Genomic DNA, 24,884 nt, shown 5'->3' with positions numbered 1-24,884 from the left:
CACTATTTGTACAGACTCAGTCTTCTGCATATGGTTATCCAGTCTTCTCAACACCATTTGTATAGCCTCAGTCTTCTGCATATGGTTATCCAGTCTTCCCAACACTATTTGTACAGACTCAGTCTTCTGCATATGGTTATCCAGTCTTCTCAACACCATTTATTGAAGAGACTGTCCTTTTCCAAATGTATGTTCTTGGCTTCTCTGTCAAAAATGAGTTGGCTGTAAGTGCATGGATTTATTTCTGGGTTCTCTATTTTGTTCCATGGGTCTATCCGTCTGTTTTTATAGCAGTACCATGCTGTTTTTTGTCACTAAAGCTTTGTAACATATTTTCAAGTCAGCAGTGTGATGCCTCCAGCTTTGTTCTTTTTGCTCAGAGTTGCCTTGGCTATTTAGGGTCTTTTGCGGTTCCATACAAATTTTAGAATTGTTTCTTTCTGTTTCTGTGAAGAATGCCATTGGTATTTTGATAGGGATTATATTGGATCTGTTGATTGCTTTTGCTAGTGTGGTCATTTTCCCAATATTAATTCTTCCAATCCATAAATATGGGATGTCTTTCCATTTTTTGTGTGTCCTCTTCAATTTCTTAAGTGTTGTAGAGTTTTCTTTGCAGAGGTCTTTCATCTCTTTTATTAAATTTATTCATAGGTATTTTTTCATAGCTATTTAAATGGCACTGCTTTCTTGATTTCTTTTTCAGTAGTTCACGATTGGTATATGGAAATGCTACTGATTTTTGCATGTTGATTTTGTACCCTGTAACTTTACTGAATTCATTTATTGGTTCTAAGGGTTTCTTGGTGACACCTTTAGGCATTTCTATATGTAAGATCAGGCCATCTGCAAACAGGGACAAGTTGACTTCTTCCTTCCCAATTTGGATGCGCTTTGTTTCTTTTTCTTGCCTAATTGCTGCATAAGACTTCCGTTACTAGGCTGAAAAGACATCGTGAAACTGGGCATCCTTGTCTTGTTTCAGTTCTTAGACAAAAGGTTTTCAACCCTTTCTTCATTTGGTATGATACTAGCTGTGGGTTTTTCACATATTGGCCTTCATTGTGTTGAGGTACATTCCCTCTATATCTAATTTGTTGATTGTTTTTGCCATAAAGGGACGTTGAATTTTATCATTTATTTCTGCTCTGATCTTCATCATTTCTTTCCCTGCAGTACTTTTGGGTTTGGTTTGTTCTCGCTTTTCTAGTTCCTTGAGGTATGTCATTAGGTTGCTTATTTAAAATTTTTCTACTATTTTGACGTAGGCATTTATTGCTATAAACTTCCGTCTTAGAACTTCTTTTGCTGTATCCCATAGGTTTTGATATAAAATTGAAAACACAGTTGAGAGCTCTGGTAACAGACTAGATCATTAATTTCATTCATTAAAAATTCATTTTAATTATTCAGCTAACAGATTCATTTAGTTGTTTTTATGATATCTATTTCTATTGAATTTCTCATTCGGATCATAAAACGTTTTCCTAATTTCATTGAATTGTCTATTTGTATTCTCTTGTATCATGCTGAGTTTCCTTAAAATCATTATTTTAAATTACTTTTCAGGTATTTCATACATTTCATTTTTTTTTAGGTCTGTTACTAGAGAATTATGTCATGTTCTGTCCTTGCTCTTTTTTTTTTTTTTTTTTGAGATGGAGTGTCGCTCTGTTGCCCAGGCTGGAGTGTAGTGGCATGATCTTGGCTCACTGCAACCTCCGCCTCTCATGTTCAAGCAATTCTCCTGCCTCAGCCTCCTGAGTAGCTGGGACTATAGGCGCCCGCCACCATGCCCGGCTAATTTTTGTGTTTTTAGTAGAAATGGATTTCACCATATTGGTCAGGCTGGTCTCAAACTCCTAACCTCAGGTGATCCACCCACCTCAGCCTCCCAAAAGTGTTGGGATTACAGGCGTGAGCCACTGCGCCTGGCCTCCTTGCTCTTTCACGTTTCTTGTGTGACTGCATTGATATCTGCACATCTGGTGGGACAGTCACCTCTTCCAATTTTATGGAGGAGCTTTCATAGGAAAAGACTTTTTCTAGTAGATATATCCTATAGCGTGGGTTGGGTAGCATGCTTAGGTTTTGGTTCTGGGTGGGGGAGTAGTGTAGTCTCAGTGTCATTTCTTTGTCTGTAATCAATATCAGTGGTGTCTGCAACTGCCTCAGTGGCCTAGATTGTGAGCGTTTGTGGATACAATGGTGTAACTTTGCTGTGGATGGGGACCACCAGGCAGGCTGGTCTTCAGTCCCTGAAGGGTGAGTATGGCACACAGTGGCTCCACCTACAGGTGGTTCTTATGTACACTCAAGTTTGAGATGCACTGCTCTAGTGCCCTGAGAAGCTTGGGTGGCAAGGTGACAGTTTGGTCACTGGGAGCTGCCTTCCATTGTCCCCTGTAGCTTTGACTTACCTTTGTTGTACAGGGTTCCATCAAAGTAGTAGCTCCCTGTATAGAAGCCAGTGGCGTGCTCAATGAGGTGCCGTGCCCATGTGTTCCCAGCTCCTGGGAAGCTTGACAAAGCCACAAACACCTTGGATTTGTTAGGCAGGAACCTCCTGTCTGTACAACGAGTGTCTGAAAGTCCAAAAGTCATCACGGGGTTGGTTACTCACTTCCATTATGACTCACCAATTCACCACTAAACTCCCTTAGAGGGACTGAAGAACGAAGACTCCCGTTTAATAGATGAGGGAACCAAGACCCAAAGCAGGGAAGAGATCTTCCAACTATACCTTAGCTGCACAGGTCTGTGGCTAGTCAGAGGAAGCCCCGTGATGAGGCCTCCAAGACGGCAGTGCAGGAGTGGGATGGGAATCAGACACCCTCTGGACCCTCGATTCCCATTCTGTCTCTATGACCACAGCCAAACTCTTGCTCCTAAGTTAGCACAGATAATTCCAGATTCTACCAGGGGAAGTGGGAGGGGATTGAGGCTATGCTGAGCAAAGTGACACACCCAGGGACTATCAACAGTAAACCAGAGCTGGACTAATGACAGGCAAGTCATTCGTTGTGTCTCATCCCCAGGGGTGCTACAAGGAGCACATGAAATCACCAAGGGAAAGCCCCAAAACCTCCAGGGCCGTGCTGGGTCACAGTAGGCACTTGATAAAGGTGGTAACATCCCTCTTCACCTGCTCTTCTTTTCGTCAGTTCCTAAGGTCAACAGGGGCAGACCTGATGCTCACACCAAGGAGGGTTCCCAGGTCCTGGAGGAACCAGTGGCCCCTGCAGCTCCTGGGATCCCATTCTTCCCATACCTCCCAATCCTACCACCTTTCTATTGCTATCTCTCTGGGACCTGCCCCTCTCTGCTCATCCTCTTACCATTGTCATCCCCAGAGAGACTTAGATAAAAGGTCCAGTGTTTTTTAAAGTGAGTCCAGGATTCCACCTCTGTGGAGGGTGGAAACGTGACCCTCCCCGTTATCTCCACCACCCATCAAGATGCCAAGACCTTTACACAGACACCTGCCATACCTCATAGCTGTATGCTTGGCCATGACTGGCATCTCCCAACCCTGGAAGCTCTCCCCACCCCCCAGACCAAATGCCACTACCAGTCAGGGATGCAGAACCCACCTTGCACAGGCGTCTGGTAGACCTCACAGTATTCTGCCAGCTTCTGTGCCTCAGGGTCCTGGCCACATAGTGAGCTGTCCATGGCATCACGCAGGTTGAACTGGGGGGTAGGGTAAGCACAGTAGCATTCCCAGCCCCTGAGAATGGCCAAGGGGAACTCCTGCCAGGGAAAGATAAGAAGAGAAGCACATTGAGTGAATTTGAAGGTCCTGCTTCCCAGGGTTCAGGAATGGGATGAACATGGATGATGTACGGCCAGCTGTATAGAATCCACAGGGATGACCACCATCCTTCCACCACTACGCTCCGTGCCCAGTTCCGGAGAGACAAAGCTCAACAAGACGTGAGCTTCAAGTAGCTCAAGTAGCCCTTGTTCTTGTAAGCACAGCCCTACTTGGTTGGTTCCTTGACAAGTCAACAGTATGAGCAGCAATATGACTGAGAGGTGAGTGACGTGAAGAAAGCAGGGGACAGAGGCTGGAACCATGCTTTTGAGACTCCAAGGCATTTGTCAGGAGTGCCAGGGATAGAAAGGGCACTCTGGGCAGAGGCATCCATAGGAGTGGATGTCTGCATGGCACAGAACGGGGCAGATCAGCTGGTACAGGGCTGCCCAGGGCTCCATGTGTCACACCACTAATGAACAGACCCCGAGCCCGGAGAGAGGACTGAGATTCCCTCCGGCCCTCCTTGGCCAGCCACCTCCCTGGAAAGAGACCAAAACCACCTCTCATGCCAGATGCCCCAGTGCAGGGTGCAGAGATTCTCATATAGTCATCTTTCCAAAGACGGAAGGGGTGGAGAAGAACAGACTTTGTTCCCGCCCGAGATGCTCACCCCTAGGAGGACTCTTAAAAAATGGAGGGGGGCCCTGTCAGGGGTAGGAGAGAGGAGTCGTCTCACTCTGTGGGCCAGCCCAGCTCCTAGCAGTCTCTTAAGTGGGTCCTTGTTCCCCTTTGGGGAAGCCGCACCACAGCTTGAAGAGAGCTGGTGGCTGGCATCCTGAAGGTGTGAAAGTGAATTCCGGCTCACTTGCCAGGCACCCTTGAGCAAGGTGCCTAACCTCTTTGAATGTCATCACTGAAAAAAGTAATAAAATCTGCCTTGTAGGTTTATGGTGAGGACTAAATGAGACGGGTCCAAAGTGCCTAGCACTGGGCCTGCCATGTTGTACTTCCGGGAGGAAGAGGTCATGCTCGACCTCCTTAACCCTCTGGGCATCAGCTGTGTCTTGCTCAAAAATGTATCCACCCACCTCTCCCACATGTATGGGAAAGTCCTCGCTCTGCCCCAGGCACTAGCCCCTTTTCATCTCTTCCCTCTCTGCATCCTACAGTCGGAGATGCTAGGCCTTTGGGAGCGTAGAGAGATGAGAGAGTAATCTGCGAGTGTGTGTGCCAGGGAAGGAGGCAGTGGGTGGAGAAAGCTTCTCACTGCTAAGGGAAATGCTGCAGAAACCTTTTTATTTTTTGCCCGCAGCAAAAATCTCATAAATAAATAAGAAAAAGAAAATCAATAGCATTTTTTGAGCATGGCTAGGTAAAGCTGAGGATTTTGGCACTCATAAAAGACAACGGACTGAGTCCCACGCAAGCGAAGATGGCGCAGGGCCTGGGGCATTGGTGGGAGGACGGGTATCTTTGGAGGGAGTGGGGGAAATGCTGCTGGAGGTTGCCCCCCGCTGTCAGGCTGCTCTTGTAACTGCAGGCCACATGCTCCTGTAGGTGTCAAGCAGCCCCCAGGAAAGCCTCCCCCGCTCGCCTCATCCTTCTTCAAGCCGAGGAGGCACCTGCGCTGTGAGTAAGTATACAATGGACTATCGAACTTCAGTGGTACCTCCAACTAGACCCACCCTCACGAAAGCGAGAGCTGGGCCCTGACCCTCAATCTCCACACTGCTGGCTTTTCTAGAAGCAAGTTTTCCCGGTGATGTGAATTCGTGGAAAGCAACTTCAAGAATTGCCACCTCCGGTCTCTACAGCTTCATCCACCCTCTATCACACAACCCTCATCCTGCCTCATTCCACACCAACACCTTCATCACAGCGGCAGCAGAAACAAGCAGCGCGGGTGTCCACAGTGCACAGCGGGCCGTCTGTGTCTCAGGCACCTCTGTCCACGCTGGCTGCTATGGGCTGAACTGTGTCCCCCAAATTCATATGTTGAAGTCCTAACCCCAGGGTCTCGGAATGGGACCTTATTTGGATGTAGGATCTTTTTTTTTTTTTTTTTCCTTTTTGAGACAGAGTCTCACTCTGTCGCTCAGGCTGGAGTGCTGTGGCGTGATCGCAGCTCACGGCAACTTCTGCCTCCCCAGCTCAAGCGATTCTCCTGTCTCAGCTTCCCAAGTAGCTAGGACTACAGGCACGCTCCACCACGCCCGGCTAATTTTTGTATTTTTAGTAGAGACGGGGTTTCACCATGTTGGCGAGTCTGGTCTTGAACTCCCGACCTCAGGTGATCCACCCGCCTCGGCCTCCCAAAGTGCTGGGATTCCAGAGATAATTAAGTTCAAATGAGGCCATCAGGGTGGGCTCTAATCCAGTATGACAAAGGCCCTTAGGAGAAGAGGGGGTTAGGACGCGGCCAACACAGACCAAGGGACAAGCACACAAGGGCACAGTAAGAGGGCTGCCATCTGCAAGCCAAGGAGAAAGGTCTCGGAAGAAACCAACCCTGCTGAGACTTTGATCTCAGACTTTCAGCTTCCAGACTGAGAAAATAAACGTCTGTTGTTTACGCTGCCCAGTCTGTGGCACTCTGTCACGGCAGCCACGCTGACCAACGCAGTAGCTTCCCTGCTGTTCCCTGACTTCTCCACTCATGATCCCACCTCAGGGCCTTCGCACTTGCTGTTCCCCCTGCCAGGAATGCCCTTCGCCCAGATACCCTCATAGCTCTCTCCCGCACTTCCTTCAAGTCGCTTTCTCCATGGGGCCTTCCCCGGCCACCCCCTTTTCAAGTTGCAAACTCCTCCCACCATCACCAACACATCCTATTCCCTCCCCATGCTTTCCAGTTTTGTGTAATAACCTATCTGATGACATGCTCTGATCCCAGGTGTACCATTCAACCAAGACAGGCAGCACATCCGTGACACCAGAGGCCCCTCTCCCCATTCACTGTCATCCTGCCCTCCCCAGGACAACCACTTTTCAGATTTCTATCGCCACGGATTCATTTTATCTATACTAAAACGTCATATAAATAGAATCACCCAGCACATGTTTTTGTGTGCCTGGCGTCTTTCATTCAGAAAAATATTTGTCAAATGCATCCATGTTGTTATCTGCGTCTGTGGATCATTCCTTTTTCACTGCTGTGTAGTATTCCATCCAAGGATGCACTGGTTTGTTGATTCATCCACTTGTGGATTGACATCTGGGCTGTTTCCAGTCTTTAGTTATTGTGAATGTGCTCCTCCGAACATTCTTGTGCACGCCTTTCAGTCCATAAATGTTTGCATTTCTCATGAGTAAACACCTACAATTCCTACTTCCTTTTCCTCCACGACATGGATCACCATACAACATACTATATAATTTACTTATTTACCTGGTTGGTTGTTGGCCTCTTTCCACAAGAACATAAGCAGGGTGGTTGTGTTTTTTGTGTGCTTTGTTCTATTCTCAGAATCTGGAAAAGTGCTTTGCACGTGGCAGATGCTCAAGAAATGTTTGATGAAGAAATGAATGAATGAATGAATGAATGAATGAAGAAAGAAACGAATGTCCCTTCCAAATCCCAACCACACCAGAAGCTGCTGGAAACTAACTTGGGTCTGATTTTTCTGCTGGTCATTGGGTTAACTGCACCACAGGCATGAGGGAGAAGAAAGCCCGCCGTCTCTAAGCAAATCTTCCCCACATCAGAAAGCCCAGAGCGGGGCTCTGCTGTCCTGGGATTCCTGTTCCGAGGAAAAAAAATTTCACCAGCATATGGTAAATCTACTCAAGGCACGTTGGCTCCATCTCCCTCCCCAGCAGTAACAGCACCGCTGACGTTGATGCCTCGCAATCTTATATCCCAGGGCTGGAGAATGGGCTGCCCCCAGCAGTGACCCGAACCTTTTTGCTTCCTTGAGTGGATTAAACTGTCAAGTTTCCGGGTGTTTGCAGAGCGACGGGAGAGCTGCAGACAGTAATGTGGTTTTATTTACAACATCACCGCTTCAGCAATATCACTGGATTCTGAAAACACAGAACAATTTTCAGCCCCTTGGGGATTTCTAGGACATGATTTCCATAAAAATTAAATATTGATGAATCTTATCTCTCTGCCAACTTCCCTGCTCCCCCCACCCTACCCTACGCTTCAGTGAGAGAGAGAAAGGGCGCTTCAGTGAGAGAAAGAAGAGGAAAAAAGGATCCAAGAATGCAAGGCAGAAAAAGAAAGTGAGAAGATAGATGTGGGATTGTTTCAGACAGGTGAGGGGTGAAAGAAAGACCTGGCTCAGCCTGTGTCCGAGGGCAGAAAGGAAACCATCCTCATCCTGATCCTGCCTCTACAGCCTGAGCCTGGCTCGGTCTGAACGCAGGGCTAGTGCTGGGCTGGGCTGAGGTACGGGTGGGCACTCAGCCTGCAGCAAGGTCATGACTTAGCAAGGGCAGGGCTCGGGGGCTGGCCGGGATCCACATGCAGGAGGCTTGGTCAAGGAGTGAACCTTCCTCCAGGTAAGAGGTAAGAAGCAAGGCCCCAGGCGGGACCCCTGTAGCAAACCAGCCCCTCTGGGCATCATCTCCTCCATGTCATTCCTCTTCTAGCACTTTTCTCAGGATCGCCAGGATTACACAGAATGACAGAGATTTCAGGGATCACAGAAGGGGGAACAGAAACTGGGAGGTAGGCAGTGAAGAGCCCAGGATGCCCAGCATGCCAGGTGAGTGGGAAAAGGAGCCAGCCTTCTGGACTCCGAGTCCAGGGCCTTGCCACATCAACACAGCTCAACTCCTGAGAGGCAAACACATGGATGCACTGGGTTTCCAGTGAAATCTGCAAACCAGTGTGGAGGTTAGCTCTGCCAGTCTCTTGCCTCCAGAGCAGTTCCCTTCACTCCAGAGGCAGGTCTGGATATTCAAGGTACAGAAAGGAAAAGGGACAAAAAGGAAAGAAGACACCTGCAAAGATGACTTCAAGGATTGGGGACAAAGGGGGCGGACTTTCGCTTTCAGGCATATGCCAGGTTGGCTGAAAACTTGCCTAGTGATGCTGTGACTGAGCACGCGGCCTTGTGATTTGGAGAGGCCGATGCTGGGAGTGGAACCAACCCAAAGCTTGTCACCAGGAACTGTGGGCTTTGAATCCCATCCGTGGACTGCCCACGAGTAACTGGGCATCGCTGAGCCTTGGCGTTATCTTCTGTAAAAGGGGCAGTTTAACGACTCAGGGCTCTCACAGAGTTTGGATGTGTGTCCCCTCCAAATCTCATATTGAAATGTGACCCCTAATGTTGGCGGTGGGGCCTGGTGGGAAGCATTTGATCATAGGGGCAGATACCTTACGAATGGCTCAGCTCCATCCCTTTGGTAATGAATGAGGGAGTTCTTGCTGTCAGTTCACGGACAGCTGGTTGTTTATAGGAGCGTGGCGGCCCCTCCCCATCTCTTTCTCCATCTCTCACCATGAGATATGCTGGCTCCCCCTTCACCTTCTACCATGATTGGAAGCTTCCTGAGGTCTCACCGGAAGCAGATGCTGGGGCCATACTCCTACAACTTGCAGAACCATGAGCCAAATAAACCTCTTTTCTTTATAAATTACTCAGCCTCAGGTATTCCTTTACAGCAATGCAAATGGGCTAACAGAGGCTCTGGCATCTCTAGGTGTGAGTTGCAATTTAGCTGAATTGAGTCTTGGTTCCTCCATCCATATGGGGGATCTGGGGATTGAAATACTCTCGAAGTGCCTTTCAGAGAGTAGATACTCAGTAACCATGGATGGGCTGAGTCCAGGGGAGGCAAAGGCATGGCGGCAGAGGCAAGGGCTTCCCCACACCCCCACAGCATCCACTTTTCTCCATGTAAAGAGCAGACTCACCAGTCCCCTTCTCCGTGCGCTGTAACACACACTCTAAACAGAGGCGGCGATATCCACTCTATGCATATGACAGCAGACCAAGCATGATTGTTTGCGGCAAATGTCAGAGTGTCTCCAGAGGACCCTGTGGGACGTCTCCAGGGGCGAATGGCTCTCTGAAGACCTGAGCCCCAGACAGCAGACCTACTTAACCCACCAACCCACCCCAGGCAACACCCTCCCTGTCAAAGCCAAACAAACATCCTTCAGACAGAAGAGTCTGTGAAACATGGTGTGACTCAGAACCACCCAACCACTGGGATTCTGAGGTGCCTGGCTTTCCACTGACCTGGGAAAGGACTGGCTCTTCATCCCAGGAAGTTTCTCAAGCATCCTCCACACACTGAAAGAACTAGGGGATGCTGAATAATCACGACGATCATAAGCATTGTCTGGAACATGTGCTACTCCAGACACACCCCAAAACATAAATCACAAAACTGGTCGTGTCCACAAAGTTACTGAATCTTCATCACAGTCTGGTGAGGCACTTTCATCTCCACCCATCCCATTTAGCAGACGAGAAGACTAAGGCTCTGTGTTATGTGATCTGGCCAGGATCACAAAATGAGAAAGTGGCAGAGCAGGGATATGAACCCAGGTTACCATGATTCTAAAGCCCTTTTGCCAGTTCAGAAGGATGAGGCTAGAACACACACTTCCCAAACTGTATGAAAAGTCTTAAAAGGGCTCATATAAAATGTATCTATCTTTTGCCCCAGCAATTCCTTATCTGCCAGTATAGCCCAATGAAACACATGAATGTGCTCAAAGGTTTATCTTCAAGGATGTTTGTGGCAGCATTGTTTATAATAGCAAAAAGGAAAAAGAAAAAAAAGAAAGGAAATGGCCTAAATTTCCCTCAGGGGAGGACAGAATGCCAATAAGCCCTAAGGCATAGCACAGTGAAAGAAAATGCTCACAACATATTAAATGGTAAAAAAGAACAAATGTGAGAAGGAATGAGTCAATGTTTATAAAACAAATGACGTAGAGAACAAAAGACCAAAAAGATGTTCAGTGTTATTAGTTGTTACAGGTGCATTCTATTTTTATTTCTGCACTTGGAAAATTTTCAAATTCTCTAAAATAGATATGTGTTAACCCCCCCCAAAAAAACCAAACAATACATGTTTTTGGAAATACACACAGAGTACAGTATCAACAGGTTTACCACAGACTTTTTATAAGCAATTCAAAGAATATCCAATAGCTCTTAGAATGACTACAGCATTCTGTCAAAGAGAAAATTCTTATTCTCAAGGTTCACAAAACCCAGACTCTTACACACCCAACCCTTGGCAAAAACATGAACTTGGGTGCTCCATGGAGATCATAAGGCTACTAGCTTGGATAGACTGCATCTATTGGGATCCAAGTGGATTTTGCAAGAACAGCTGCCCAGCTGAGAACAAACAGATTCCATATTAATGCATGCTTTTCCATTTGAAAGGTGGCTGGGTGAGCACCACCATTAAATGACCAAACAAACAAAAAAAAACTTAGAAGAAATGTCAATGGGAAAACATCCAGGTGACTAATGCATAAAGAATTCAGACACCCAAAAGAGGCTAAAAGAGGGGAAAATGGAAGGGCACCACCTCTCTTCCTCCTCTCCCTGTGATTCCTTTATCAGTAGAATCACTAACAGCTGCTGGGAGAACAAAGCTCACATCACAAGGTATAATGGCTGGTGGAGTGTTTCATATTAGTAACCTATTTGCAGATGGTGTTAGATTTCGCTCATGGGCCTCCTTTCGGAGCACCCCCACAAATGGCCTATGTCCTTGAGCACAAATATCCGGCGACAAAACTAATTACCCCAGATCTGAATTGATAGCAATGCAAATATCGAAGCTGCCCCCTGCTCACTCTCGCCTTGTGTTGAAACAAAGGAGCCAACAGGATCCTGAAGAGGACTGAGAATGAGCAGGTCTCTTTCCATCTCTAGTACGATCACAGGAAATTAGACAAGATCATTTGACTGGGTTTTAAAAACACATTACATTGGTCAAGCCCCTCTTGCTGGCAGAGTGTCAGATCATTAAGATGCGGATATCGCCTGGAATGTTCTTTTTCTGTCAAACTACACTCTTGGAGCTCCCCAAATCCATTTTCGCGAACTAGCAAAAAACAGTAGACATTTTATCTGGGGCCACAAATAAGCCTCAGATGGTGCTCAAAAGTGGGGGCATGACAAGGAACCCTTCCCCCTCTTTTCCTGTTTCCAAGCCCCACCTCTCACATCTGCTGCTCCCGGCCCCACGGCACAGCCAGCTCTAATTAAGCCCCTAGCTTCCTACCCCCAGGCTCAGCTCTGCCCCATTTAACACTCTACTGTGAGAATTTTCCATCATCAAAGTCTTTGCAAACATTTTCAATGGTTGTCTTATGGTCCACTGTATGGCCGTGGCATAATTTAACCATTCCCACATCACAGGACATTTGAGCTTGTTTTTCGGCCAAATTAGGATGAGATAGAGCTGCCACTGGGACTGCCCGGCAGCCTCCACACCACTGGCCTTTCCAAAGAGGACGTGCTTGGCACTTCAGAGGAGGCAAATACAGCCAGACATCCCCGAATTCGCCTCTCTTGCCACCTTTAACATTCAGGAGGGAAGAGAGGATACCATTCCCTGCAAAGAGGTCCCTGGCCTCTGCAGGTCTGGGTCAGATCAACTTCTAACCAATCTCACATCCATCAGATCTCAATGCTGGAGGCAGAATTTGCTTCTCCAGCCTCAACCGTGGTTGGAAGAGACCATTGCTCCCCAGGATTCAGCCCCACAGGGATATGGGCCATGCCTGGGCATGGCTGCCTGGCATCTTCGGGTGCCTCTCCAGGGCTGTGGTTCTCCACCAGGGGTGACTTTGCCCTCCAGAGGACATACGGCAACGTCTGGGGACTGTGTGTCACAATGGAGGGAAGATGTGCCATTGGCATCTAGTGGGTAGAGGCTAGGGATGCTGCTAGATATCCTACAACGCACAGACAGATCCCAACACGAGTATTATCCAACCCCAAATGCCAACAGATCCAAGGCTGTGAACCCCTGCTCTAGAGTGAAGTCAGAATTCCAGCAAAATCCCCGCCAGGCATCTGCAGAGCTCAGGGCTGAAGGGCTAACCGTTCAGAAGGGTTGAGTTCAAGTTACACCCACATCCAAGGGCGAGACAAGGGAGAATGGATGGACAGTCTGGGAGCCAAAGGCTCACTCCGTTGGGCAGACAGTGGTTTTAAAGGCATGACATCCAGGGCACTGTTCTTGCCCTACCTGAAATCCCTAACTCCAGAACCAGATCACAGGTTGACTTCTGCGGCAGCTTTGCCAAGGCATCTCTGAGGGTGCCCCTGAGAAATGCTGTCTCCAGAAGGATCCAAGGAGAACTTCCCTTCTGCATTGGACAGGTCAGCTGTCTCACCCCACCCCCAACCCTATCCATGCCTCATCCTCCTCCCTGAAGGTTCCCACTTCTTCCTTCAGGCCCCCACATCCTCTCTTGTGGATTCCAACCCTTAGTGGTGTCTTGTGGTGTCTCTTAGACCTACTCCCTCCTTTATTAGCTCTCATCTTCTCCCTGCTCCAGAACATCCTACCTGCAGCTATAAAGTGCCACACAAGCCATACCAGCTCCTCCCTGCCACACCAACAGTAGCTCCCTCCCACCCACTGAAAAAGGTCTAAACCTTGAGTCAGGCATCCAAGTGATACGGCTCTGATGACTGCAGGAACACCAGGGTTCTTGGTCTCATGCCGGTTTAGATAACCGGGTGGGGTGATTTTAAGGACTGAAAAGTTTAATAGGTAAGAAAGAAGGAAGAATAAAACAGCTCCCCCATACAGAGACAGAGGGAGCGGGGATTCGAACAAAGAGAAAACCCCCGTGCGCAACGGAAAAGTGGCTGCTTATATTGGGATGCTGGAGAAGGCGGTGTCTGATTTCCATAAGGCCCAGGGGATTGGTTTGATCAGGTGTGTCATTTACGTAGCCCTCGAAAAACCTGGCCCTCCCACCTCAGCCCTTTACTACGCAAATACAAGTTGCCATGATGTTCGAAACACATGGTGTTATCTGGAGGTGGCTATGACACTTGGTACACCTGGTGACAAGGAAAAGACGGCGGGAATCACCATACTGAGCGAACCCAGTTTCTTTTTTTTTTTTTTTTTTGAGACAGAGTCTTGCTCTGTCACCCAGGCTGGAGCGCAGTGGTGCCATCTTGGCTCACTGCAACCTCTGCCGCCTGGGGCAAGTGGTTCTCCTCCCTCAGCCTCTCGAGTAGCTAGGCCTACAGGCAGGTGCCATCACGCCCAGCTAATTTTTTTTTTTTTTTTTTTTCTCTTGAGACAGTGTCTCGCTCTGTCACCCAGACTGGAGTGCAGTGGCGCCATCTTGGTTCACTGCAAGCCCCACCTCCTGGGTTCACGCCATTCTCCTGCCTCAGCCTCCCGAGTAGCTGGGACTACAGGTGCCCGCCACCACGCCTGGCTAATTTTTATAGTTTTAGTAGAGATGGGGGTTTCACCATGTTGGCCAGGATGGTCTTGATCTCTTTACCTCATGATTCGCCCACCTCGGCCTCCCAAAGTGCAGGGATTACAGGCGTAAGCCACCGCACCCAGCCCTTTAAGCTGCCTTTTCTGTTAGAAAAGAGATGGTTTGGGGGTTGTTTCTTATTACAGGAAAGTTTCCACCCAGAACCTTACAATCTGCCTAAAATAACTTCTTAATAACTCTTACATCACAAGGCCCTCTGCAATTTGTGCCCGCTGACCTTTCACAGCACCCCAAGTAACCCTGCACGCTGGGCCCCTGGGCTGCTTTCCCGCCACCTGGCTCCTACTCAGCAGTTGCCTCCTCTTGGAACATACTCCTCAATCCCCTCAGCCACCTGCCGACACTGCCCCGTATCCTCCAGCTCCAACCCTTCACAAAAGTTGCAACCGTCTTCCTTTCTCAGCCTGCTTCCAAGCCTTCTTCACCCCCTTCAGGCACTGCCCTTACTCTGCCACCAGTGAGAGTCACCTGCCCCTGGCTGTGCCACCATCTCGGCACTTGCGTTTTGCCAAGTCCCACTGAATATGTGCGGCCGATACCCACGTTAAACTTTAAAGCTGGAAATGATGACGCTGTTCCTCACAGCTGCAAATGGTGCAGCCCTAAACAATGGAACTCAGGAAATGCCACCCTCCCAGCCCCATCCCACCGCGCAGAGGCGGCCCGGATAAGGATCAGGGGTCAGCCCCGACCCCAATGTGGTGAGTGCGGAGGACAGAGGCTGTTTCTGAGAAACCTGGATGCCCTTTCCGTGTAGTTCTGACCCAAACAACTCACGACTGCTCCGACCAGAGCAGAGAAGGGAACTTGTCCTTGAAATACACGGTGAGGGGAGATGGACAAGGTGCCAAGGTGTAATGGCACAAGACACCAAGAGCCCGCGTGTATCTTCCGGCACGTGCTCCAGTGTGAAACTGCAGCGATCTAGACTTATGCCAGTAAATACGAAGAAAGGCTGAAAATACAAGTTGAAGAGTTTTAAGTCTTTAAATTCTGGTCTGTAATCACAAATACGCACTCTCTGGACTGGCCAGGCACAGTGGCTCGTGCTTGTAATCCCAGCACTTTGGGAGGCCAAGGAGGGCAGATTACTTGAGCCCAGGAGTTCAAGACCAGTCTGGGCAACTTGGTGAGACCCCCGTCTCTGCAAAAAAATACACAAAAAAATTAGCTGGGCATGGTAGTGTGTGCCTGTAGTTGCAGCTACTCAGGAGGCCAAGGTGGGAGGATCACTTGAGCCCAGGAGGCAGAGGCTACAGTGAGCTATGATCACACCATGGCACTCCAACCTGGGCATCAGAGCAGAAAAAAAAAAAAAAAAAAGAACTCTCTGAGCCCTAACGAGGTACCCAAAGGGAGGAGCCCCAGAAAACTGAGGCATCTGCCTAAAATGCTGCTTTGAACCCCCCAACACACACAAAAGACGGGTTATGAGGGCGGATTGCCTCCCCCTCACACATCACTGATCGGGGTATAAAGTGAATACAATCCTTGCCAAGGACAACTTGGCAAAGTTTACCAAAATGATTAAGACACTCAGTCTTTGACCCAGCATCTCCAAGGAATATTTTTCTTACAGATTCACTCATACAAAGTGATCTATGTACATACACAGGCAGTCCCTGCCGCATTGTTTGTGAAGGCTGGAAGTAGGCGAAATGCTGAACAGCAGGGAACTGGTTAAATAAATGATAGGACATCCGTGTAATGGTAAAAAAGCATGAGAAAGCACTCTGTGTCGCGTTGCGAGACAATCTCCGAGACAGGCCGTCCAGTGAAGGGTTCGGTGCAGAAGGGCAGGTGCAGCTCCTTCCCCGCTGCGGGGCTGGTTACAGAAAGGGCAAGGATGCGGTTGCTTGAAGATTCAGTCTCTGTGGAAGTAGACATGAGAAGCCAGGACAATCCAGGCAAGGAAACGCATGGAGTGAGAGGAAGGCCTCCCTGCTATGCCCTTTGGCGTCTTCATTGTGCTCCAAGTAAGCACGTTCCTATTTAAAAATAGTCCGAAACACTAATGGCTCATGGCCACAATGGCCACCCCTTTCTTTTCCTCCTCTTCCTCCTCGTCTTCTCTGTCTCTTCCCCCTTCCATAATGCTCAGTGGCAGCAGTGTGTAAAAGCACGGGCTGTGTGCGGCGTCAGGAGCAGGGCCTGCAAAGCCGGCCGCTCTGTGCCTGTGTGTGAAGGCTCTCAGCTCTGCACACCTGCCCAGCCTCTCGCAGCAAGCAGGGATCTGAGTATCTCCCATTGGGAGCTACCAGGAGGATCAAAGCAGATAACCCCCCGCAGGAAGGCTCCCAGTGCCGCGCCCAGCACATAGCAGGAGTCTCCAAACTGGTTGCTCAAGGGAGGCCTGCTTTCAGCCTGGTCTGGCCCACAGAGTTCCTTTGATTCCAACGAGAGGGCCTCTCAAGGGAACTGCTCTGAGCTACGGGTGCGAGGGAAGCCCCGGGAGGGTGGCTCATCCTCCTGAGAGCACCAGCAGGGCGGGCAGCTGAGCGGGCATCCTTGCTGCCTCTGCCCATCGCTCTGCTCCCACGAGGAGGAGACAGGATGAGGAGGTCCCCAGGACAGACGTCTGCAAATCAACCAACTGCCTTCGTGGCTCATTTCATTGTGTCGTAGGTGTCCTGATGCCCAAGACATCCTTGGCTGTGGCTTTAGAAACGCTGGTGATGCAGGAGAACCACTTCAAAGGATGCACTTGGACGAGAAGAAAGCATGCGTGAAAGGCTCTGTTCTCCATCCCTTCCCAGGGAGGCGCCCCCAGAGCGCGGTGGAACACGGGAAGCAGGGACAGTGGGAGTAGGGGGTGCAGCAGCAGAAGGCTGTGCTGCTCCTGCAGGTCTGGTCATATCTGCTCTCACTGAAGTCCACGCCTGCACCCTTCAACCCCAAGCAGACTATGGAGCTATCTGAGTTCAAATCCTGACCCTACCACTTACCGGCTGTGTGACCTCAGGCACACGGCTCAAACTCTCTGCCTGTTTTATCACCTGGAAGATGCAGATAAGCACAGCATCTACGCTGTAGGGTTGGTAGGAGGATTACATGAGTTAACCCATAAAGCGCGTGGAACAGTACCTGGCATGGAATGAGTGATTCACGAATGGCAGCTTCTGTTGATTGTCATCATCGTCATCATCATCCTGGCCAAGGCCATCCTCTCGCCTTAGCCCTCCTCTTGCCTTAGCCCTGTTCTGTTACATTGCCAAGTACCAAAGCCACACTGAGGGTACTGCAACCCCAGCATATGTGAAACAGCCCCAGCACCAAGCCTACTGCCATCGAAGGCCATTTCTAGAGGCACAGCATCCGCCCCAATCTGGAGTCTGCTGGATTGCAGCCTGAGATCTCAGTGTTCTTTGGACAGAATCTGCTGGGTCTCCCCAGCCTGGCTTCACACACTCCTGGCCCTGCTTTTTGCAAGCCCCCTCTGGCCTTGACCAACTTTCCCCACGCCAGAGCTGGCATGCAATGCAGGGTCAGTGGCCTTCGGTGCCTAGCCCTGCCCCTCCACGGGGTCATGCTCTACTCCTCAGCTCAGGCTGAACCAACGATGCAAGTGTGGCTCCAGCCCCTGTCATCAGATTCACAGTCCAACACTGTCAGCACCAATAACAGAAAATCCATCAGCTATCCCCAAGTCCCGAGCCAGCATCTTCTGGCTTCCAAACCAAGTCAATTTAACATCTGACACTTGTGCCAAGAGTTGGCATCCAGAAAGGCACTCTCCTTTCGGCTCCTTCCGTCAGCCTTGCTGACAATTCCCCCCCCAGCCTCCATGGCGGACAGAGGCGAAGGGCTCCCTGCTGGTTCCCTCTGTGGCACCTGCTGTATGCCTGCCTCCCACCCATGCCCGCATCCTCTGCTCCCATCCGGACTGCCAGAGTGGACACCCGCAGCCCGGCACAGGCGTCCCCGTCTCTTGGGACCACCACACACACTTAAAGGAAAGGGTTGTGAAATGATCATTTGGTCTTACTTTCTGGGAACAAAAGCCCGAGCAAGTCTCCACGGTCACATTGGCTTGTATCAGGGAGCTGGGGAAGGCGTGTGTGATGTTGTCCGGCAGTCGGAAGCACCCGCGGTAGGTGGCGGTCCGCCCTGCGGGGAAAGAGAGAGGTTTCTGGTAAGAGATAGTGTTCAGTTGTTGGTGCCTGGTACCAGGGAAAATGCTGGCTTTAGGTCCCGAGACAGGTATAAATAAACTGAGGAGGCGCAGATTTCTTTTTTTTTTTTTTTTTTTTTTTTGAGACGGAGTCTTGCTCTGTATCCCGGGCTGGAGTGCAGTGGCCGGATCTCAGCTCACTGCAAGCTCCGCCTCCCGGGTTTACGCCATTCTCCTGCCTCAGCCTCCCGAGTAGCTGGGACTACAGGCGCCCGCCACCTCGCCCGGCTAGTTTTTTGTATTTTTAGTAGAGACGGGGTTTCACCGGGTTAGCCAGGATGGTCTTGATCTCCTGACCTCGTGATCCGCCCGTCTCGGCCTCCCAAAGTGCTGGGATTACAGGCTTGAGCCACCGCGCCCGGCCTGAGGCGCAGATTTCAAATCAGGGAGGGAAAACAGCCCTGGGTGGGACATAGTCATGCTGAGCTCCTAAGAGAAACCAGGCATCAGGACCTTGACTGTCCAGGGTCACCTACAAGGGACCACGTGGCTGAAACTACAGCGCTCAGCTCTTGCTTCTGTCAGTTCTCCATAAGTCATTCCTTCCTCCCTTCCTCCTTCCCTCCCTCCCTTCTCCCTCCCTCCCTTCCTTCCTTCCCTCTCTTGCTTCTGCCAGTTCTCCTAATGCCTGCCTGCCTTCCTTCCTTCCTTCCTTCTCTTGCTTCTGTCAATTCTCCATAATGCCCTTCCTTATTTCCTTCCTCCCTTCCTCCCTTCCTCCTTCCCTCCCTCCCTCCCTCCCTCCCTTCCTTCCCTCTCTTGCTTCTGCCAGTTCACCTAATGCATGCCTTCCTTCCTTCCTTCTCTTGCTTCTGTCAATTCTCCATAATGTCCTTCCTTCTTTCCTTCCCTCCCTCCCTCCTTTCCTTCCTTCCTTCCCTCCCTCCCTCCCTCCTTCCTTCCTTCTTTCCTTCCTTCAACAAATTTGGATGGTGCATTTACTAGGTGCCAGATTCCTTCCATGATAGGTGACCTGACAGGCTGATCCTGTGAAAAATCCGATGTCTTCCCAGAAGATGCATTAAAAGAAAAGCAGACATGGAAATCTGAAACCCGGCCAGGTTTGCTCTTGCCATGCCATTGGAGTCATCCCACTACTTTGCCTCTGTGCAAGGTTTGCCTCTCTCTGATCTTGAACTCCCACTCAATTTCTAGGAACACTCCTCAAGCCCATGTTACAAAGAAGCCTCCCGCCAAGCCTCCTGCTGCCCTGTAGAACCTCCAGGTGGAAAAGTCCAGTGCCCTAGCTGGCTTCCTCGGAGCCGAACAAACTTTCTGGAATGTTCTTGCATCAACTGCTCATATTTCTTCCAGACTCGTCAGGGTTTCTCTAGACGGCATCCTGATTCTTACCCCATGCTCCTCGCCACACGGGGTCTCCCAGGGCTGAGCCTCTCCCCGGCTCTCTAGCTGCCACACCACGTGGTGCAAGCAGAAACCCTCTCACCAGCCAGAACCTGCCAAGTAGGACCAAACCCTGGATCTGGACGCCCACCTCAATTGACCACAGCACCGGTGGTCCACGTGTCAGGGCACGACTGATTAGGGCACAGACACCAGCCTAGTGTAAGGAAAACACCAGGGCTTAGGGTCATAAGTGCTTAGGTTCAAGCCCTTGCACTGCCAGTGACTAGCTCTGCAACTCTGCCATGTCTTGCCCTCAGACTCTCAATTTCCTCAGCTACATACAGCGTAGCTCCTACAGTTGTCATGAGGAACAATGTATACCCACGCATATCCCCTGATGGGGCCGCGTCTCCCCACCACCACGTTTCTGCCTTGGCTTTTGGTGTCAAGGTCGAGGGTGGTGGCAGGTGCTGGGCTCACAAAACTCTTTCCTATTCTTTGGCATGATTGGAGCCTCAAAGAACACACATTGCAATGGACTGGGCACTGGTCCTCAACCAGCTCCACAGGGGTAGAGTCAGCAGGGCAGGCATGATCCAGAGATGGGGGAGGGATCAAGATTCCAGCAAGCCCCGGGCCACAGGGAGGGACAAAAGGGGGCCACAAGGCCTCCAGAACACAGCTCCTGAGGGGAGGTTACATCCTGGGTGACCCCTGTGTTCCCCACACCCAGCCCCGATCCTGACACACAGCAGGCACCCACTACGTGCTGAGCGAATGAATGAACTGAATGAGATAAAGCAGGAAGGCACTGCGTATACTGCAACAGGTGAGTGATCCGTGAGCCGCTCAAGAAGGAAGCCTTGGCTGCCTCTGATGCAACTCTCAGGACACAGGTTGTCACCTGGTACAGTCTGGTCTCCCTCACTCCCCAGGAGGGAGCCTGAGGGCTGCTTGGGGCAGAATGATGCCTCCAAGGCAAAGATGCTGATGACTTGCTCAGAACCCACTCTGATTCCAATCTGGGGAGCACATTCATGGGTCTTACTCCTTGAGAATGTTCCTTGCTGGCAGAAGCTGCAGCTCACAATGGTGGTCACCTGGTCACCTCTTGATCCTGTCAGTTCCTCCCCTCAAGAAGGGGGCAGGAAGGCAAGGGTACCTCACAGGGCACTCCACAGCCTGCCCACAGGGGCAGCTAGGACACCATCTTCAACACTAACCATGACAGCAAGTCCAGCCAACTCCGGATCTAGGGCTGGCTTGAATGATTGGACCATCTGTCTCTTAATCCATGGGTGACCTAAAGCAAAACAACTGCCTCTCAGAACCAATGACTGGGCAGGCAGGTGGGGCTGGGAGGGCCACCAGGAGTCCACATATAGAATTGGTCTTACTTGGGGGCAGGAATATTGTTTGAAACCAAAGAAATAAAAGCTCCAAGAAGCCAGCGTGGAGCAGTTTGGTCTTCAGGAAGCCTATTTGGATGTCCAAGTGGCAGGACAGGACTCTGCCCGTGTGCCATGGCGAACCCCTGGGTGAGGTCAGGGCCTGGCAGAGTAGGTGAGAAACTGTCGAGTTAATGGTGTCACTGGTGAACCGTAAGCTAAACGGTGTGTTGTCAGTTTCTCCACCCCTGTCCCCATTTGCCCCATCTGGACCCCTGAGCTCCCAGACACATCCTGTTTGAATGCAAGAGGCACCTAAGAAGCACCGGTCAGCTGGGGTCAAACATGGAGCAGCTCTCCCTGGCACTGGGACCCCACAGATAGCTGCCAATGAGGGTGGCTTTTAGGTTCAGCCACGATTATCAGGGCTCAGCTTCTGTGCTGCTTGGAAAACCCATTCCCTGCTAGGACAGCCCTCCCAGAACCCCTGTGAAGCCTTAGCTTTTGATCCAACACCTCGTGTGTGTGTGTGTGTGTGTGTGTGTGTGTGTGTGTGACAGAGTCTCACTCTGTCACCCAGGCTGGAGTACAATGGCATGATCTCAGCTCACTGCAACCTCCGTCTCCTGGGTTCAAGTGATTCTCCCACCTCAGCCTCCTGAATAGCTGAGATTACAGGTGCCTGCCACCACGTCCAGCTAGTTTTTGTATTTTTAGTAGAGACGGGGTTTCACCATGTTGGTCAGGCTGGTCTCGAACTCCTGACCTCGTGATCTGCCCGCCTTGGCCTCCCAAAGTGCTGGGATTACAGGCATGAGCCACCACGCCCAGCTGATCTGATACCTCTTTACCTGGGCTCTGCCCCATTCTTGAACTAATCCGTCAGCTCTCCTGGAGCCCTGTTACTAGGGCACGACCAGAGGCGGTCGTGTCCATGAGTCAGCAAGCCTGGACCCAGGGCTGTGCCTCTGCCTCCATCACCGCTGCCCTACCCTTGCCAGTGGTAGGGGTGGTCTCCCAGGCTCTGACTCCTTCCCAACCCACCTCTCCCAACCATGAAAAGAACGGCCCCCAGTATGTGCAACGGTGCACAGCCCTATTATTTTATCAAGGAGCCTTCTGTGATTAGAGGAAGTAGATTTGTGCTCATCATGTTGCAGTGAGGACAAATCTGAGTTTCCAACTCCTCCTTTGAGTTGGGCCCCTTCAGGGCCATCTCTATTTGCTAGCCCTTTGCACTGAAATTCCTTGGAGTCCAATCTTGCTGCCTGACGTGTCAGCTTGGTTGACTGTTTCCTCCTGAGTTCCACCACTTTGAACTCAGCACTCAGGGAGAATTCGCCGCTGGGCACCCCTACGCTTGGGCTGGTGGCACAGCTCTCAAGGGGACACTGCATTTGGCTCTGCCAGAACCTCCAGGTGACCCAGAGCCAACTTTCATGTTGAAACTTTCAGGCAGATCATATAAATTCGAACCCCCAAATGCATACAAATGCAAGCCTGTGCGGTGGTTACAAATTCTTAGGAAGACGTTTATCTTCACCTGAACTCAGGTCAAGACAGACAAGCTTTGTTCTAACTCTCCGAATGGGTGGGAGATATATTTTTTTTTCATGTAAACTTTCGCTGATTTACATTTCAGTGAAACTGAATCCCACTGTATACAGAAGTTTCAATCCAATTCCTCGCCCTGAGAAGCCCAAGACCTCCTTCCCTATCCTGCTTAGACATTAAGATCTAAACTGAGTGGCCACCCAGCCTGGCGGCTTCCCTCCGCTGAGCCCCAGGGTCACACAGCATATCTGTACCTCGCTCCACTGTGGCTCTTTGTTCTTCATTTCTGGATCCGAGGGATTGTCTTACTTTCCTGCTAGTTCAGCTATGCATTTACAATAATGTTTGCTAAATGTTCTGCAGCATTTCTAGGCGCTTTATAGTCAGGGAATTTTCTGATTGTCTGACTCACACCATTGCTAGAAATCTAGGTCTCCCGGCTGGGTGCGTGGCTCACGCCTGCAATCCCAGCCCTTTGGGAGGCTAAGACAGGCAGATCACCTGAGGTCAGTGGTTCAAGACCAGCCTGGCCAACATGGTGAAACCCCGTCTCTACTAAAAATACAAAAAAACAGTAGCCGGGTGTGGTGGCGGGTGCCTGTAATTCCAGCTCCTCGGGAGGCTGAAGCGGGAGAATTGCTTGAACCTGAGAGGTGGAGGTTGCAGTGAGCCGAAATCGCGGCACTGCACTCTAGCCTGGCCTGGGTGACAGAGTGAGACTCTATCTCAAAAATAAAAAATAAAATATAAAAATTTTTTTAAAAAGAAATAAATCTAGGTCTCCCTCTGCAATTTGCAAAATAGACTATAGCTCAGAATGGGCAGTAAGCTGCCGGAGGCCACACAGCATGTCTGAGGCACACTCAGGTCTCCCAATCAGTCTCTCTCTCCTGCAGGGGACAAGAAAAGGTATGCTTCAGTGAGGAACTCAAGCAATTAAGGCTTTGATGGACCCTAGCCCCATCCCCACCCTGCCAGGAGCCTGTCCAGTGATGGCAATAGGGAAGGGAGGGCAGAGGCTGGCACGGGTTCTGCCCCAGGTAGTTTGGAATGAGAGGCTGTGGGAGACAAGCAGCCGGAGTGAGTGGGATGGACAGAGCTCAGGGAGAGGCTGGCCCACTCACGCTTCCTGGAGCCCGGCTGCAGCTCGTCTACACGGTACACGGAGAGCCGGTCCACAGCGCCACACACAGAGCCCTTCTCGCCTTTGCACTCATGGCTACACTCTTCCAGCCCGACGCTCGTCGCTGGCAGCCGGTTCCCGCAGTAACACTCTGCCCCAGCCTCCAAGCCGGCGTAGACATAGGACCTGAAGGGAGACAGGGCCTGGGTGAGTCCGGACCTTGGCCCAGAGCTAGGGCTGGGGTCTAAACTGCAGGCTGTTTCAGCTTGATCTAGACTAGAAAGTATGTTTAAGTAAGGACCTTGTCTTTTCTTTCTCCTGCCTCAGATTCTCCATCTGCCTCAGAGGGATAACTCATTGCTACCTGGCAGACTGTGGAGAGGATTTACGTGGTCATGCAGTGGCAACTGGGTCTGGAGTCGGGATATGGGCTGGACTTGAAGCTGAGTTTGGGTCTGGGTGAACAGGCAGACAGGGGCTACAGCCGTCAGCCTATGGCTGGCCTTAGGAATCAGTCTCCAGCCAGACTCAAGGGTCACCTGGCTAAGTTCAGGGAACAGTCTTTCCTTTGTGATAAACTAATGGAACCAGCCCCATTGCTCCCTCTCGCCAGCCTTCAGTTCTGCCCTGCAGGGTGCCTGGTTACAGGTTATAATGGGTCTAAATCTGTGATGTGCCTGTAAACTGGTTCTCAGTATGTGACCCGGAGAGCTCTGGTTTGTACTGTTTGCCAATTTCTGTGGTGTAAATACTCCCACTGTAGAAGATTTTAAGCTACCAATAGTTTTATAATGGGCTCACAACAACTCTAAAAATTTAACAGTTTACCCTGGTGAGTGGCCATGAGCTGGTCTGAATTGCCTGCCACGTGTCATGTCTTGTTACACGCAGCCCTCATCTCCACAGCCATTTCTCTACTTACTTTTACCTAGTTGTAATACCATAGGTGAAGAAAGGTTGGAAATGGAACCCACAGTGAATCACACAGGACTCTAACTACAGAAAGCAGTCAACACTTTCAAATCAGTGGATCTAGATGTGAAAAGCCCAGAATGAAAATCCAAACACAAGCT

The 24,884-nt window shown here is 50.3% G+C and overlaps 1 protein-coding gene across 7 annotated transcripts in view; it reads right to left on the bottom strand.

Moving 5' to 3' along the window:
* WSCD1 (WSC domain containing 1) overlaps positions 1 to 24,884 on the bottom strand; it is a 388,346-nt gene that overhangs the window by 11,673 nt on the left and 351,789 nt on the right. For all 7 annotated transcript variants that reach the window (XM_073004640.1, XM_073004639.1, XM_073004641.1 and 4 more), the window contains 4 exons: positions 23,813 to 23,997; positions 18,214 to 18,335; positions 3,594 to 3,753; positions 2,421 to 2,585 (listed from right to left, as the gene is read on the bottom strand). In XM_073004640.1, the coding sequence (XP_072860741.1) occupies positions 2,421 to 2,585; positions 3,594 to 3,753; positions 18,214 to 18,335; positions 23,813 to 23,997 (632 nt within the window). The remainder of the gene's footprint in view (positions 1 to 2,420; positions 2,586 to 3,593; positions 3,754 to 18,213; positions 18,336 to 23,812; positions 23,998 to 24,884) is intronic.

This window comes from Chlorocebus sabaeus, chromosome 16, assembly GCF_047675955.1.
Source record: "Chlorocebus sabaeus isolate Y175 chromosome 16, mChlSab1.0.hap1, whole genome shotgun sequence".
NCBI lineage: Eukaryota > Metazoa > Chordata > Mammalia > Primates > Cercopithecidae > Chlorocebus > Chlorocebus sabaeus.
The sequence above is the reverse complement of the archived record's forward strand: the minus strand, read 5'-3'. Positions and strand labels throughout refer to the sequence as shown.